This window comes from Sinocyclocheilus grahami, unplaced genomic scaffold, assembly GCF_001515645.1.
Source record: "Sinocyclocheilus grahami isolate Dianchi unplaced genomic scaffold, SAMN03320097.WGS_v1.1 scaffold21.1, whole genome shotgun sequence".
NCBI lineage: Eukaryota > Metazoa > Chordata > Actinopteri > Cypriniformes > Cyprinidae > Sinocyclocheilus > Sinocyclocheilus grahami.
Window position 1 is genome coordinate 2,909,899 of NW_015505200.1, and position 15,976 is coordinate 2,925,874.

The 15,976-nt window shown below is 36.3% G+C and overlaps 1 protein-coding gene across 1 annotated transcript in view; it reads right to left on the bottom strand.

Moving 5' to 3' along the window:
- LOC107558289 (translation initiation factor eIF-2B subunit gamma-like) overlaps positions 1-15,427 on the bottom strand; it is a 30,436-nt gene extending 15,009 nt beyond the window's left edge. The window contains exons 1-5 of the mRNA XM_016241934.1: positions 15,131-15,427; positions 14,717-14,873; positions 9,711-9,868; positions 2,291-2,450; positions 1,952-2,063 (exon numbers count right to left, since the gene is read on the bottom strand). Of these exons, the coding sequence (XP_016097420.1) occupies positions 1,952-2,063; positions 2,291-2,450; positions 9,711-9,868; positions 14,717-14,864 (578 nt within the window). The 5' untranslated portion in view covers positions 14,865-14,873; positions 15,131-15,427. The remainder of the gene's footprint in view (positions 1-1,951; positions 2,064-2,290; positions 2,451-9,710; positions 9,869-14,716; positions 14,874-15,130) is intronic.
- Positions 15,428-15,976: the final 549 nt, after the last annotated feature.

Here is a 15,976-nt window from a genome sequence, read left to right on the forward strand (position 1 = left end):
GTGGCTGGTCTCAGATGATCTTGGAGGTGAAGATGCTGGATGTGGAGGTCTTGGGCTGGTGTGGTTACATGTGGTCTGCAGTTGTGAGGCCGGTTGAATGTACTGCCAAATTCTCTGAAACGCCTTTGGAGATGGCTTATGGTAGAGAAATTAACATTCAATTCACAGGCAAAAGCTCTGGTGGACATTCCTGCAGTCAGCATGCCAATTGCACGCTCTGTGGCATTGTGCTGTGTGATAAAACTGCACATTTTAGAGTGGCCTTTTATTGTGGCCAGCCTAAGGCACACCTGTGCAATAATCATGCTGTCTAATCAGCATCTTGATATGCCACACCTGTGAGGTGGATGGATTATCTCGGCAAAGGAGAAGTGCTCACTAACACAGATTTAGACAGATTTGCGAACAATATTTGAGAGAAATAGGCCTTTTGTGTCCATAGAAAAAGTCTTAGATCTTTGAGTTCAGCTCATGAAAAATGGGGGCAAAAATAAAAGTGTTGCGTTTATAATTTTGTTCAGTGTATATAGAGTCTACCCTGACCTAAGGTTCATTTTCAGTCACAAAATGCAGATTTCATTAATAACAATTGGCAAATAATCCTTTTATTCAGCAAGGATGCATTCAACTGCCACTGGACATCCGCCTTGCACCTTCTATTGTAACTTTTAAAACAATGTTGAAAACATATCTTTACTCCCAGGCATTCTAATTTGATTTTATTTATGTTTCATTTTATTGTTCTATGGTTTGTCTTGCTTGTCTTATGTTTTAACTCTGATTCTGTTCAGTACTTTGGCCAGCTTTCCTGAGATAAATGTGCTATATAAATAAACTTTACTTACTAAATCGATCAAAAGTGACAGTAAAGACATTTAAATGGTTACAAAATATTCTATTTTTTAAAAACAGAATTTTAATTTTCTATTAATCAAAGAATCTTAAAATGAATAAAATAAATAAAATAAAAAAATCAGTTTCAACAAAAATAATAAACAGCACAAACGTTTTCAATATTATTAATAAGAAGAAATGTTTCTTACATTTACATAATAAATATATATATATATATATATATATATATATATAGTACATATATATCATCGTGCAATCTAGTCAGCAGTGTATTATGCATCATTAGCAAAGTATAAGCTATGGAGTTATACGGTTTAAAAAAAAGAGAATACATTTGCATTAAAGCATGGATAAAACGTCCACAGATGAGGAGGAAATGGCTTCTGAAATTAAGTACTCATACATTAAACACTCATCAGATAAAACAGTCTAATAAAATGTATTTTCTCATAGTTCTGGGAAATAACACACACAGATCCAAAACCTCAGACACAGAGAAAATCCAAAGAAAAGAGAAAACAAGAGAGAAAACAGTAAAAGAAAGATGCAGAAGTGGGTCGGGAAGGGAAGAAAGCTGAAATATAGTTGGGATCAACAGTTAAGAATGTCAGCCGCATGCTAAAGCAGAGTTGACGAGCAGCACTTATGACAGGCCAGTGTGGAGAAGGCCCCAGTTTTATTAGCCAACCCACATAAACAGCAGGTCATCACCCCGTGAGGCCGCCATTGTTCTGAGGAAGCAGCACCTCTCTGAGGGCAGTAGTTTTAAATTCTATTTAGACCGACCAAGTCTGATTTTCAGCATGAAATATAAGAAGAAAAAGATCACAAACTGGACCAATGCATATCCCCTGAACACCAAGTCCAAAGTATTGTACAGCAATGACCTAACTGCTTTCACTAAAAGGCTAGATCAACGTTTAAAATTATTCTGATTATTTGGGTTATCAAAATAAATAAATAAACTACAATTTTTTTTTATAAAGATATAAATAATAAAATATAAATAATAATAAAAAATATATAAATAACGAAATTAAATGAAATAAAATAAGGTTAAACTCCAGGTTAGACCTGAAGTGCTGTTGACACGTACTTGCGCATGATGGACTTCCGGAGAACAAGGCCTTCGTCCAGGTCTGCCTCATTGGCCATGAACAGAAGCCTCTTCCCTGTGACGTCCACGCCTACAAAGTCCCGCTGCTCTCCTGCCACAAGGCACAATTCCAATCTGTCATAGCCAACTGGTAAAATACTACTTGCCAGATGGCCAGTCAACAACCTGAAAGAACTGCAGGAATGCAAAATAATACAGTGCACTGGGATGTGTTTTTTAGTTCATATTGGGGAGAGAGGAAATGGTCAATAAATAGCAGGCCGTTCAAAACCACACCATCTTTTCCCTGCTCAATCATGTTTGCGTGAGTGATAGTACCTGCTTTCTTCTTGCCCTTTTGGCCAGGGACAGTCTCTGTGAATTCATGCACTTTACTCATAAGCATCGACAGGGTGGCGCTGTGTGCACGAAAGAGGTCCACAACTTCATGCAGAGCCACATCAGTTATCAAATCACAGCTCACCACCAAGATGTCTGTCTGTGGGAGAGAAAAAAAAAGACAAATCCTATTTAAACCAGCATCAAGACAGAACAATCCAGCTTTTCCAACCTCAATTTGATTATAATGTCCACTGGAAGGGCAATGTGTTCCCTAAACATAATAAGAATGATTACTTTCAGGTTTTGAACACACCAGTTGGGTTGAAATACTTAAATAACAGTTGTTCTTTTGTGCCAATAGGCAAGTTTTTCAAGTATTTGCAATGGACTCTCTGAAAAACAGCATCTTCATTGTTCTTTTGAAATAAAAGAGTATATACAGATATATATTCATTCACTAACATAAAGCTTCAAGTGTGGAAACCGAAAAAGTCAAAAAAGCAAGACAATATTCAACAAGTGCACAGCTTCATGGAGCACAACTTGTGCTGAATGGTCAAATTAAGCTCGTTGAAGTATAACTTATCCATTATTTTTATGGATAAGTTTCATCTGAAAAAGTTGGAATAGACTACCATCAGCACATTAACATCATGTTGGGTTTATCTTGCCCTGGCTCAGGTCAATATTTCACACTTCAGACATATTACCTCAGGTTCTTACATGCTCAGCTTATATATGCTATTATAGCCCTATGTACGGACTACTTCCTGGCATGCTGATCTCCTAAAACTGGCTGGTACATTAAATAAAATCATAAACAACCGGGTATTGACATATTCTGAAGAAAAAGAGGTTTTTGCTCATGCAAAACACTGCCACAGTGCTTCAGATGACACTTCCACGGCCTAAGGTGCTCGACTTCATGTATGAAGACTCTTGACGATGGTCACAACAACAAAATAAATGCTTATAACATCACATGCAAATGATGTGAGGAAACGAAAGCACTGTGCTCTGCCACAGTTTGCGTGAGTGTGTGTAAAAGTAAGTGCAGGCATGGAGGTGAACCCAGTGATAAATCCTGCTCGCCTTTGCCATTGTTTCTGTTTGAGTTGTCTGGTTCCCATCTGGTCTGTCCATCTCAGGCCTGTGGATAAATAAACATGGGAGCAGGAGTGGGAAACAGCCCGTTAGAGCGTGCCTGGCTCAGGGAGAACTGCATGCCTCATTGGGGAGGCCCAGGGAGAGGCCCTGCCGTGACGCTCTGCTCTGCTCCGATACAGTTCCGGTTCTCTTGTTCTGGCCGGATCACACATGTTCAAAGGATAACAGGGTGCACAGTGCTGTCTGTTTAGAATGAGCTAACTGTGCTACCGAGGAAGGAGAACAATCCCTCCCTACTGACCACTGCAGACTCCGAATATTTTCAAGCTAATGCGCAAATGAAACCTCACAAACTCACAGCAAAGTTAGAGCCACACACAATCCACATTAATGTTTACATATTTGTAGCTTAATTTGGGGGGGGGGGGGGCTATGAGATGCTGCAGACTTTAAATATTGTAAAATGTATTATTACTTAAAATACATTCTTTGGCTGACAGTATCCTCAAAATCATACAGAAATTTAATAGACATTTTTCAGAAAATCAGAAAAGACATACATATAATACAATAATTTATTTAAAATGTTCAAAATGGAATTAATATAATAGTAAAATAAATTAAGAATTAAAAAGTTGGTTCAAATTTTAACACTTAATGCCACATTCAAAGCAGTTTTACAATAGCTGATACACACACAGACTTCTGATCACACTTCTACTTAAATTACTACATTGCTTGCCAACGATAAACTGTCTAGAGTTAGATTAATGAACTACATTATTTGGCAGCAGAATTGTTTATTCTAATTATTTATATTGAGCATATCATAATACTGTTGCCAGTGTTTATTTAAAGTAATCAGACCCTTGGGGCTGTGCCTTTCAGCAATGTCTATCACAGTGGTTCTCAAGCCAGTGTTATTTTAGTATCATTGAGATACTATTTTAATTTTTATGAATATACTGAATTAGTTTAGATTTTTGAGGTTTCATTTTAATTAGTTTTCGTAATTTTATTGTATGTTAATGTTAATGTTTTATTTTAGTTCATCAAGTTAAACTATATCAAAATGAGAAACGTTGCCATGGCCACTACCTGAAATAAAATAAAATATAAATTAAAATAAGTTTAAGTCCCTTTTTGAAGTCCCCATGATTTTCCAGGTGTTTGTGATAAGGAATTAAAGACAAGGAATTATTAAAAAAATATATATATTTATATATATATATATTTACACAATTATTATTATCATTATTAAAATTTCCATTTCATTTAAATTTACATGACTTTCCCAGGTCTAGAAATCACACTTTTAAAATTAGGATACCTCATATATTGAGACTTTCAAATTTTTTTTTGGTCAAAGTCATCTTGAGGCCCCTTGGAAGTTTGCTGAGGCCCCCGGGTCCCCAATATGAGAGCCACTAGTCTGCCATGACTTGTTGCTTTATTTTGTAAATTATGGCCATGAATTCTGCAAATACCTCGTTTCTGCAGGCACACCTTTCATGCAAGTCTAGCAAAAGTTGAAAGCAGGAGAACAGCAAGTGTTCAGTAAAGGGAACAAACCACCTGTCCAACTGAAATGAAGACCCATGGTGGCAAATTGGAGATTTTGTTGACCCTAAAAAGTCCAAATCCATCTTCCAGAATTGGATGTGAAAATTATGTAAAAATTCTGTAATTTACTTGCGTTCATTTTTCTAACTTACTTTCTTTTATGAAACACAAAAGAGATATTTTGAAGAATGTTTATACTGTTTTTGCTCATACTGCATATTGAAAGTCAGTGATGTCCAAAACAATGCAGAGACATTTTTCACAATATCATCTTTTGTTTGTCGCAAAAAAAGAAAGACGTACAGGTTTAGAATGACATGAGGTTGAGTGAATGACAACATTTCTTTTTTATTCTTGGGTGAACTATTTCTTTAAGACCAGTCACTGCTGTGTTTCAAAGTAGCCAACAGACAGGCGATGTCTGGAAATGTGTACTCCAGTCCCAGAGTACATAAAAGGAACACAGAGCGAAGGCACAGCAACCACATAACATCCAAACATTTACCAAGATTTTACAGTCAACCAAGAATGTACGCTGATGAAACGTAAAAAATGCGACCAATGCCAGCCCACCCATTGTAAACCACCCAAGTAAATCGATCTGTCGCTGCAGCTCTAACCACTTAAAATTTCATAGCTGGGATTTCTATTTTTGAGGGGACCCGACAAGTGGCCAAATGCCTGAGGTCTGACAACGGCAGTGCCCTCTTGGCCACTGGGGGGGAGGGAGTTAGGAAGGCTGGATCAGCTGCCTGCCTTAGTCACAGAGCCTCTGAAGGTCTGGAGTGAGCGTCAGCTGTTGGATCATCTGAGCGCTGCTGCCGCTGACGCTGGGCCTTTCAGTAGGCCTTGGTGCTGTGCTGCACTCGAGGAGAGGCACAGGGAGGTCAGGCCACCCACAGACACTTCCAGTTCTGCTTGGCTGCCCCCTGGGCCAGCCAGGTGAGACCACCCAAGAGGAGAGAAGAGGAAGAGATGGGAAAATGAGGGTGGAGAGAGGAGGACAGGAGGGAATGAAAGAGAAGGGAAGTAGAAATATGTCTCACACTCATATGCCACTACAGACATGCTAACTCGCTCACAATTGGCCTGTCATGACTGTGTTGGGTTGAACTGAAAAACAATACACATGTACTTTGCAAATTTTACTATTTGAAGCAGATAATAAAAAAAGACTGTCCTGGAATTCTTGAGTAAAATTCAGTGGGAGTTCCAGAAAAATTGCTTTCTAGACAATTTTTTGAGAAAACTTTGGTGACAACTTCAAATGAACTATATATATATATATTTGTGTGTGTGTGTGTGTGTGTGTGTGTGTGTGTTTATTCAACACTAAGCACATGTGAAGCAAAGGTATTTTTCCATATTTTTCTAAAAGCTACATGATGAAATTGAGACAATTAGAAAGTCAATAAATTATAAAAAACAAATATAAACATTTATAAATAAAAATATGATAATTAGACACTATGTATATATACATATTACATACACATATACTGTATGTATATATATATATATATATATACACACACATGTATTACATACAAGAAAGAAAGAAAGAAAGAAAGAAAGAAAGAAAAAGAAAGAAAGAAAAAGAAAGAAAAATAAATTACCATTCAGATTCATTTTTCTAGAGCACTTGGTGCAAACAAAGATCTATAAGTGCATTTTTCAGGAAAAATGAGTACACAAATTGATCGGGAACGACTTGATCCCAGTGAACTCAGAGCCCTTATTATTAACAAAAGCCGGCAGAAAGCTACACACCATGAAGATTATTCAGTTTCTGTACAAACATTGACTCAATGCATCAGTATGGCCTCAAACACAGGCTAATGAAAGAGAGTTTTAAGAGTCAGGCACTCCGTCAGATGCTTCCATTATGTCCGCGTTGTTTGTTGAAGTGAGGGAGTAGACTACGTGTTTAGACTGTACAATAAACAGGGATTTAGGGCCCCTATTGCCAGCGCTCATCTCTCAACACGTAGTGGGGCTGTTCGTGCACTGGAGGGCTCTGCAACTCAATGCTTTTAATCTCTCATTTCTCTCTAGGATTAGAAATAAACGCATCTGTGCTGTTAGCGTGCTCCGGCAAGCCCTCCTCCTCAACATTCCCTTTCCACTGCAATGCATTGATATTTTTTGTCAGTTAATCTCCTGTGATAAGCGTTTGCACATGTTTAAGACATCCCTCTCTCAGAGATTTTACACTTTCATAAGTGTTGTGTGCAAAGGTATGATACACAACAAATGCACTAATGCATCAAAATATGTTGACCTATTTGAAAGAAACAAATTCATCTTTTTGCAGCTGCTTTAATCCAAAGTGACTTCAGCGTACAGTGGGGTGAAAAAGTGTAAAGCCAAAAGTTGGGGGATTAAAACATTTATTAAAAAATATATATATATATTTTGTATTTTTCTAATTTAATACACATCTATTCATATCAAATTCAGCATGGCAATTTGGGTCAGAACTTTTATTGAAAAACAATGCACTATGATGCTACAAATTCTCAGAACAATTTCAAATGCATTTATTTAAAAAACAAAAAAACAAGATTGTCTTGGATTTCTGGCCAAAATTTCGTCTTCAATTTATCATCATAAATATTTACCTCATATTTTCAATGTGGTTTCAGACTTTTATTCCCCACTGTACTTATTAAACATATGTGTCATGCTCAAGGATACAATGATGAAAGCTCACAGATCATCGCTTGTGGGATTTGAACCTATAACCTTTTGGTTACTAGCCCAGATCTTAAACCAATAAATTACACCACAACCAAGGAACAGAAAAATACTGTTTCACTGACTAGTTTCAACAGGGACCCTAAAAGTCCACCAGGATGTTTCCTTACTACCATATTCCATCTACACAACAACTCTTACACATGTCCTGCAAGCCCATGAACACCAGTAAGAGTTGAGGAAGGGTTCTGGCATCATGTGTTTGTGCAGTTAGCGGTCTCTGGCCGCTGGGCTTTCAACAGGTGAAATGAGGCACTCTGTGGAGCTGGACCCATCACCACGGGGCTGCATGGATCAAAGATCCCCCTGTGGCACACAGGATTTGCCCCTCACATCATTCCACTGACCCCAGGCCAGCTCACATGGGAGACAGGTGAGGCAGTGTATACCTGCCAGGCTTTTACACGCTTCTGGGCACACGCTCATGCTTACATGGATATGCATGCTCATGCTGTTATTATGTTTCTTCCATTTAGTCACCATGCTATGGTTAACTCTGAGCACAATGATTTACAGTGAAGAAATTTCATCACATCATCGTGTTGCTAACTCTTTTATGACCTCCTTCATCACGGAGCACTCCTAACATGTCAAATCAGTTGCAACATCATTACTGACTACAAAAAAAGACTACAAATATTATTTAGGCAGTTATTTGAAATAGCAAAATGCTGAATTTCATCATTGGATGAAATCTTCATTGCATTCAAAATCATTTAAAGCTTTTTTGTGTCAAAAAGGTTAAATAAGTAATAAATCGTGATTATAACAAAGCACAAAATAGCCTCCCAGAACTTTAACACTCACTGTTCTGGGATGGTGGAACAATCTTTCAAAATCTCTGAACAGCCCTCACAATCCTCAATTGTGGGCAATGGAGAAAAAGCGCTGGCAACTTAATAATAATAAAAAAACTGCTTTTAATTATTATTTTTTTATATAAAATTTCTGTCAGTAGAAATACAAAAGCAGTTGCTAAAAAACTGGTGCTACAAGACTAGAGAAACATGGACTGAAAAGTAATGTGATTTTCCCCAAAAACTTCAACAACCACAATGCACTTTTAATTCTGGTGCCTTCCCTCTGTTGAGCCGACTGTCCATGAGCGGGAATACAAAAGTATGGAAGTTTTATCTGTATTGTTAACAAAAGCCCTGGAGCTGTCAAATAAACTGGGAGCACAGAGAAAGAGTATACTTTATTCATTTACATGCATGTACTACAGACACTGTAATAATGCATAGTTGGTTGAAAATCCAAAAAACGTATCCTTTAAATGTGGTTTCTTCTAAAATAAAATAAAAAAGGTTTTCTTAACAATTTTACTCTCTACTCTTTCACTGCTTCTTTGTCACACCTACATGTCTGCATTAACTTCACAGTGTTCATGATTTTGCCAAGAAAGTATTTTACAAGAAACATCTTGTTGTTCATTCCTACCAACCAATCAGATCTTAGAATAAGGGGATTTATATCCTTTCCCTCTCATTTTATGCAATTTATGGATAAGGTTGTGGTTAAGAACATTTTCTTTAAGAGGAATGTTGTTTCAGGACCAATAAAAGATTTTGATCCTATTACTTAGAAAAATCAGTCACATAGCTTGTACTTCTTAATTTTGGAATTTTGCATTGTAGCACTTCTTATGTTACTGTATACTGTAACTAATGTGGAAGCATTTTTAAACATTAGCGCCACAAATCCCATGTTTTGTTGTGATAACAATTGGATATGCTGGACAAATATTCGATTTCATAATATTATTAATGTTAATAAAAAAAAGAGCATGAAAAGCAACTTGTTTTAAACTAATCAAATTTGTATCTTCTCCCCCTTTAAAAATAGTAAGACGTCTTACAGCCTTCTTGACCACCCAAATATTGACAATTTCGGCCCCTTTTTGGTGTCCTGTTTTTTTGGAAAGTGTCAAATGCCAACGAAAGAAATGTTACTACTCAGTATAATCCTATGATATTGACACTTGACGCACCTTGATCTTTTGCTGTATGTGTCGAAGGGCATCTGCGGTGCCCATGTCAGCTTCCTCCTGAATACATACAACATCCAACCTCATCTTCACATCTGTCTTCAGGCGCTGATCGGTGCTCAGGGCCTTTTGAACCTCTTTAGTGGTAATGACAATCACCTCTGGAAAAGAACATAACGATAACACTCAGATGAAACAAGGATTTAACCAAAAGCAAAATACCTTGTTCTCACCAAGGGTGCATTTATTTGATCAAAAATTCAGTAAAAATATAAAAATTGCTAAATATTATTACAAATGAAAAGAAGTGTTTTCAATATGAATATTTTGTTAAATGTAATTTATTTCTGTGATGGCAAAGCTGAATTCTTAGCAGTCATTGGGGGTCGCATAAACCTTTATAAATCATTCTTAACATTTCTTGTAGAAACGGTGATACATTTTTTCAGGATTCTTTGATTAATAGAAAGTAAATAGAAAGGATTATTATTTGAAATAGAAATCTTTACTGTCACTTTTAACCAAGTTAATGCATCCTTGCTGAATAAAATCTTACTGTCCCCAAAATTTTGAATGGTAGTGTAATTTATCAAATGATGTAAGTGATAGTTTAGAGAGTTTTTGTGGGAAATGGAGGAGATGGTTTTGTTTCACTACACCATTGGTTGAGCACAGCACACACTTTACCTGTGATACCTCAGACTTGTAAAAAATATATTAGACAAAACACCTTCAATCGAGTCTTTGTGAATTATTTGCTGTATTCCCAGTGAGACAATTTTAGCCAACTTGAAGAAGTTTGTCCCAGAATTCTGATTTACTGCGTAAATATTTTCTAACAAAGCAGCTTACTTACCATAGTTTGTGCTAAGAGTTGTAAAAGCTAATTGCAGGGTCTTGCTGGCTGGCACTCTGGCTGTTAACAGGACAGACTGTGCCACACATAAAGGTATATACTGTACTTCTGGGCAGGCAAGGGGCCTGACCCACACAAACTCCATAGCAGCTGAATCGCATGGTTAGTCAATACAGCTAGGTGTGAACAATAAACATTTCATTATCATGCAGGCATTAAACACAAATACTCAAAAAGGTACAAGTCCCCTACTGGCTCTCAAATGTGGTAAAGCAATGAAGTGAACACAGGGTTCTAAGTTAACGGTTTGGATTTATTTCCACAAAAAACACCCTTATTTAAATTTTTTATGGCATGGATGGGGTTTTCCTAGCATTTTCATAAAATCATAAAATTCTATAAATACAGATATATGTAGCCTAGGATTAGGACTGACACTTAAAATTAAGGGATAAGTCATCGATTTAATCATTTCAAACATAAAAATGCAAATAAATAAACCACTTTTAAAATGTACAAATTAAGACATTCAAATGGTTTATATTTATTTCATTTGTTCTTTAAAATATAAATTAAAAATAACAAAACAGCAAATTAAAAGTGATCTTTAAACGCACATTTAAACGGGGATTTAAAGGGGTCATATGATGCTGCTAAAAAGAACATTATTTGGTGTATTTGGTGTAATGAAATGTCTTTATGCGGTTTAAAGTAAAAAAAAAAAAAAAACATTATTTTCCACATACTGTACATTGTTGTTTCTCCTCTATGCCCTGCCTTTTTGAAACGCGTCGATTTTTACAAAGCTCATCAGTCTGAAAAAGCGAGGTGTGCTGTGATTGGCCAGCTATCCAGTGCGTTGTGATTGGCCGAATACCTCAAGCATGTAACGGAAATGTTACGCCCCTCACCATACTGTTGATGCCGTGTCCCGGCCGAAGCGACGAGACAAAAACATTAAAACCCATTACAAACGAGGCATTTGTTGCATCCATTGGGGACATAATTACTGATTATAATGACTTATACTGTCTTTTTACACGTTGCGTTGCATCGCGCTGTGTAAACAAAGGGTTTTATGTGATCTGTGCATTTGTGATCGGAGAAATGACAAACAACAAATGCTACTCTACACTGCCCAAAACTCACGTTTGAATCATCAGTGGCAAATCCTTTAATGTTAAATGAAAACGTACTTCCAGAATGTGAGTCAGAACTGCCGGCATTGTAGTCAACTCTCCCAGGATCAGTAAACAGTCCTCCATAAAATGTGCTGCACACATCTGGATTTGGGTTAAACTGTTCTGTAACAGTGTTGTAAATACAGCTTAACCACTGATTTGTAGTCGTGTCCTCTTTTGGAAGGCCAAACAAAGTAGTTTAGCTTTCACAACGAAAAACACAGCGGCCTAGCGTGAACGAAAGCCGCAGCTTAGCGTGAGCTGAGGCCGGGCTAGAGTGAGCAAAGGCGGCGGGGTCGAGAACGGCGCGCCAGGCGGATTCGACAAAGGAGCAGCAACCACATGTGACGACCCCGGGCTTCGTCCACGGTGAAAGCTGATCCGGCGATCCACAGCACTAAGTTGATGTATTCCCTCAGCGACCAGCACGGATCAGCTCTAGGCATGACGAAGCGGATATCGTCCTCTTTTGGAAGACCAAACAAAGTAGTTTCGCTTTCACAACGAAACACACAGTGCCTCCACGGCATGGCGGCAGCGGCAACAACAATACTACAGCGAGAATAAAAGTTACGCCTTCTTTCTTTGCGTGAACATTTGGGCGGCGTTATGCAAATCTTCCCACATCGTGAAGTAGACATGTGGGGGCGTGTTAGAAGGAGCCGTTTTAGGTAGGCGTGGTTAACTCTTAACTTTTATAAAGAATATCTCTTTGGATTTGAGACTTTAGTCTTTGCAACTTTACAGATCTTCTTTATGCACCAAGAGCTTGTAAAACTCCAAAAAGAGAAAGGAAAAATTTAAATCGCATCATATGACCCCTTTAAAAACAATTGCAGTAGCTTTTCCTTGTCATTTTGTCAGATACATTTCTCTATTCATTTGTCAATCAAGTTCTCAACAAACATTCATTTTGGACCTTGATAAAATAATAAAATAAAAAGTAAAATCAGCTCAAGAATAGCACCTCTCCCCTCCAAAATAATGTGTGTGTGTGTGTATGTATATATATATATATATATATATATATATATATATATAAAATACTTTTGCACAGTAGTGTATACTTTAGGAATTAAAAAATAAATAATAAATGTTTGAATACAATTTAATTATTAAAATGTAACTTAACTTATTCCGTACTAGCACTATTAAATTGCATATTGCTCCATGCTAATGCTATGTTAGCCCAAAACAGTTTTTAAGGAAGGACCTGTTGAAGGTCTCCTGTTTCTAAGCTATGTGGAGGAAATCTGGCCTAAAACACAAGGCACTCTGCCATTTATCCTCAAGTACAAGACTGCAGTTGATTTATTACAGAGTTGAAATGATCCAACATTAGCTGTCTGGGGTGCATTTGACTCTGTGTAATTATATCTTGGCTTTATTTCATCTGTCTTTTACCAGTCTAGTCTGTCAACTAGGCAATACATCCACCTCTACAATTTGAATGTATACATTTAGGACAATTAGTCATCCCTCATATTTATTAATATATAATAATATGCCATCAAAATATGGAAATAGCAAAATCTAGTTGGTTTTATCAAGCTCCTGTTCCCTGACAAAAAGAATCTTGACACTAAAAACGAGAAGCAACATAGGTGCTGGTCTGTGCGGGTGGCTTTAACATGGAAACCATGCCATTATAGTACGTCAATTGTAAAAACGGCCCTACCTTTCCTATTTAGGAAATAAGAACTTTATTAGTTCAATTTAAGCAGCCTGCGCAAATTATTACCACCTGCAGCTTAAATGTGCTGTAAGCAGTTTCAGCCGTTTTGTTAACTTCCACCACACACACCCACTCTCCAAATACATGTCATCCAATCCGATGTCAGCAAACCCACGCAAAGTGATTCACAGACAGAGAGTTTCTGATTGGCTGTAAAAGCATGAGTCTGCCCTCAACTGTTTTGTGTTGTTGCTTACAGACTCCAGGACTGTCAGAGAGAAAGATTTCTCAGGACATCCATTTCAGTGATATCTGTCAGGCAGACTGTTACTGCATCAATTCTTTATTATCTTGATTTAATGAGGGTAAGCATGCAAGCATATAAGTATATAATAGGAAGCAGGCAATATATACATATTTTTACAATATACCCAGTCGTAATAGTTATTAATGTAAAAATAAGCTTTATTTGCATAGCACCTTTCTCACAATAAATGCAGCTCAAAGTGCTTTACAATTTTAACAAAAACATTACAATAAGCACATAAAAACAGGTAAAATGCCATTATAAGATTAAAGATAAAATACACTTTATAATGATAATAAAATAATATTTAAAAAAATCAATATACAAAAAAAACATAAGAAAGTATTAAAGTAATAATAAAAGGCATTACATTGTCTTTCAATAGTCAGACACTGCAGTATTAGACCAGTATTATTTTAATATCATTGAGATACTATTACAGTTTTTAATAATATTTCGAATGAGTTTTTATTTTTATATTTTCACTTTCACTTTAATTTAAGTTCACGTTTTAGTCATTTTGGTGTGTTTTGTCATCTTCAGTAGTCTTTTTTAAATATACGTCTATATAGTTTTTATTCATTTTATTTAAATTTTAGTATTAGTTATTTTAGTACATCAAGTACAAGCTTAAAAAAAATATATATATATATATATATATATATATATATATATATATATATATATATCTTTTTATTTCATTATTTTCCATTATTATGGATTTTCTTTGTCTTCTTAACAGGAAAAGCCAATTTCTACTCCCGTTTGGCACTCAACAAACATTAAAAAACACAACCAAACCTCTGAGCAATGTTAGGAACAGCCATCAAACAAACATCAGTGATTTGTAATTTCTAAAAAACAAATCTACCCATAATTCTCTATATCAGTATATACTAACGCTAAATACCTCAAAACAAAAACACCTACTTTTGGGGACAAAATGTCATTTATAATTAACTTTGTTTTCTGATATGACAGTATGTTTACCTTCAAAGCCCACTCTCTCCAGCAGGTTGAGGGGGTACCAGATGAGGGGTCTGTTGCCCACAGGTAGCAGAGGTTTGGGGGTGTTATAGGTGAGATCCATCATCCTGGAGCCTCCACCTGCTGCCATCAGCACCGCCTGCAGCTCCATCCCTAACACCTGAAGAATAAAACAAACAACACATTCAGTCTATCTACAACAGCTCTCATAACAAAACATTGAGCTAGACTGACAGACAGAACCTCATGTTGAATACTCCTAGATTTAACATGCTTTTCACAACATTACTCCTGACAGGACTCTTATTTCATCATCTAACGTTACACAACGAGGCGCACTGCAAAACATAACAGCGTCTGACGCTATTATTTATTAACGTTTAAACAAGTTTGGAAACACACACACACTCGGCTTACCTGTATTGCTTGTCCGAATGTTTATGGTTTGTAAAAGTATTTGAGTCCGTGTACGTGAAAATCTGCACCACTCACTGTAGCAGACGCTCATGTGGATCTGTCTGTTACTAGACTCGCTACCTTCAAACACTTTCTGCTAAAACCTAGAGAATCTAACTGCTTATACACAAATAATACGAATAACTAAAAATCCTCAGAATACTTGATCTGTAGTAGTCTACAATAACTGGCAAGACATTTCGAGATAATGTCATAAGACCGCTACTTGTAAATGGGTCGTACGGAAATCACGATCAGTAACTTTGGTTCCGCAAAGAAAATCAGTTCCTATAGTCTATTTGACGCAGAATGAGAAAGCGTCTCTTCTCATTCGCTTTTTTCTTTTATGTATTTATTTTATTTATTTATATATATATATACATACACACACACACACAAATATGCTTTGAATTTACAAATGGATTTTTATAATAATGAATTGTTTTTGTTTTATTTTATGCAACAGTAAACAGTAGTCTTTTTTGTAGCTAAATGTAAAATCAAAAAGGCGTCAAAGAGGAAAATATTTTGTAACATATTATCTTGATAGATAAATCAGCCACCTTTCCCCGCTTTTTGTTTGAGTTTATGCATTGGCTGTTTTTTAATTATTCTTTCATTTTCGTATTTTATTGTTTGCACAATTTAACCAGGTAAGCTTTGCAAAATGTTGTTCATTATATATTATTAATTTACATTTTGTTGGTATTTTTATTTTAATATGCATATCATTATAATATTTAAAAATCCTCATAGGAGTTTGAGAAGGGGTTGTAAAATGTAGGCTGTTTATGTTTAAAGTAATAT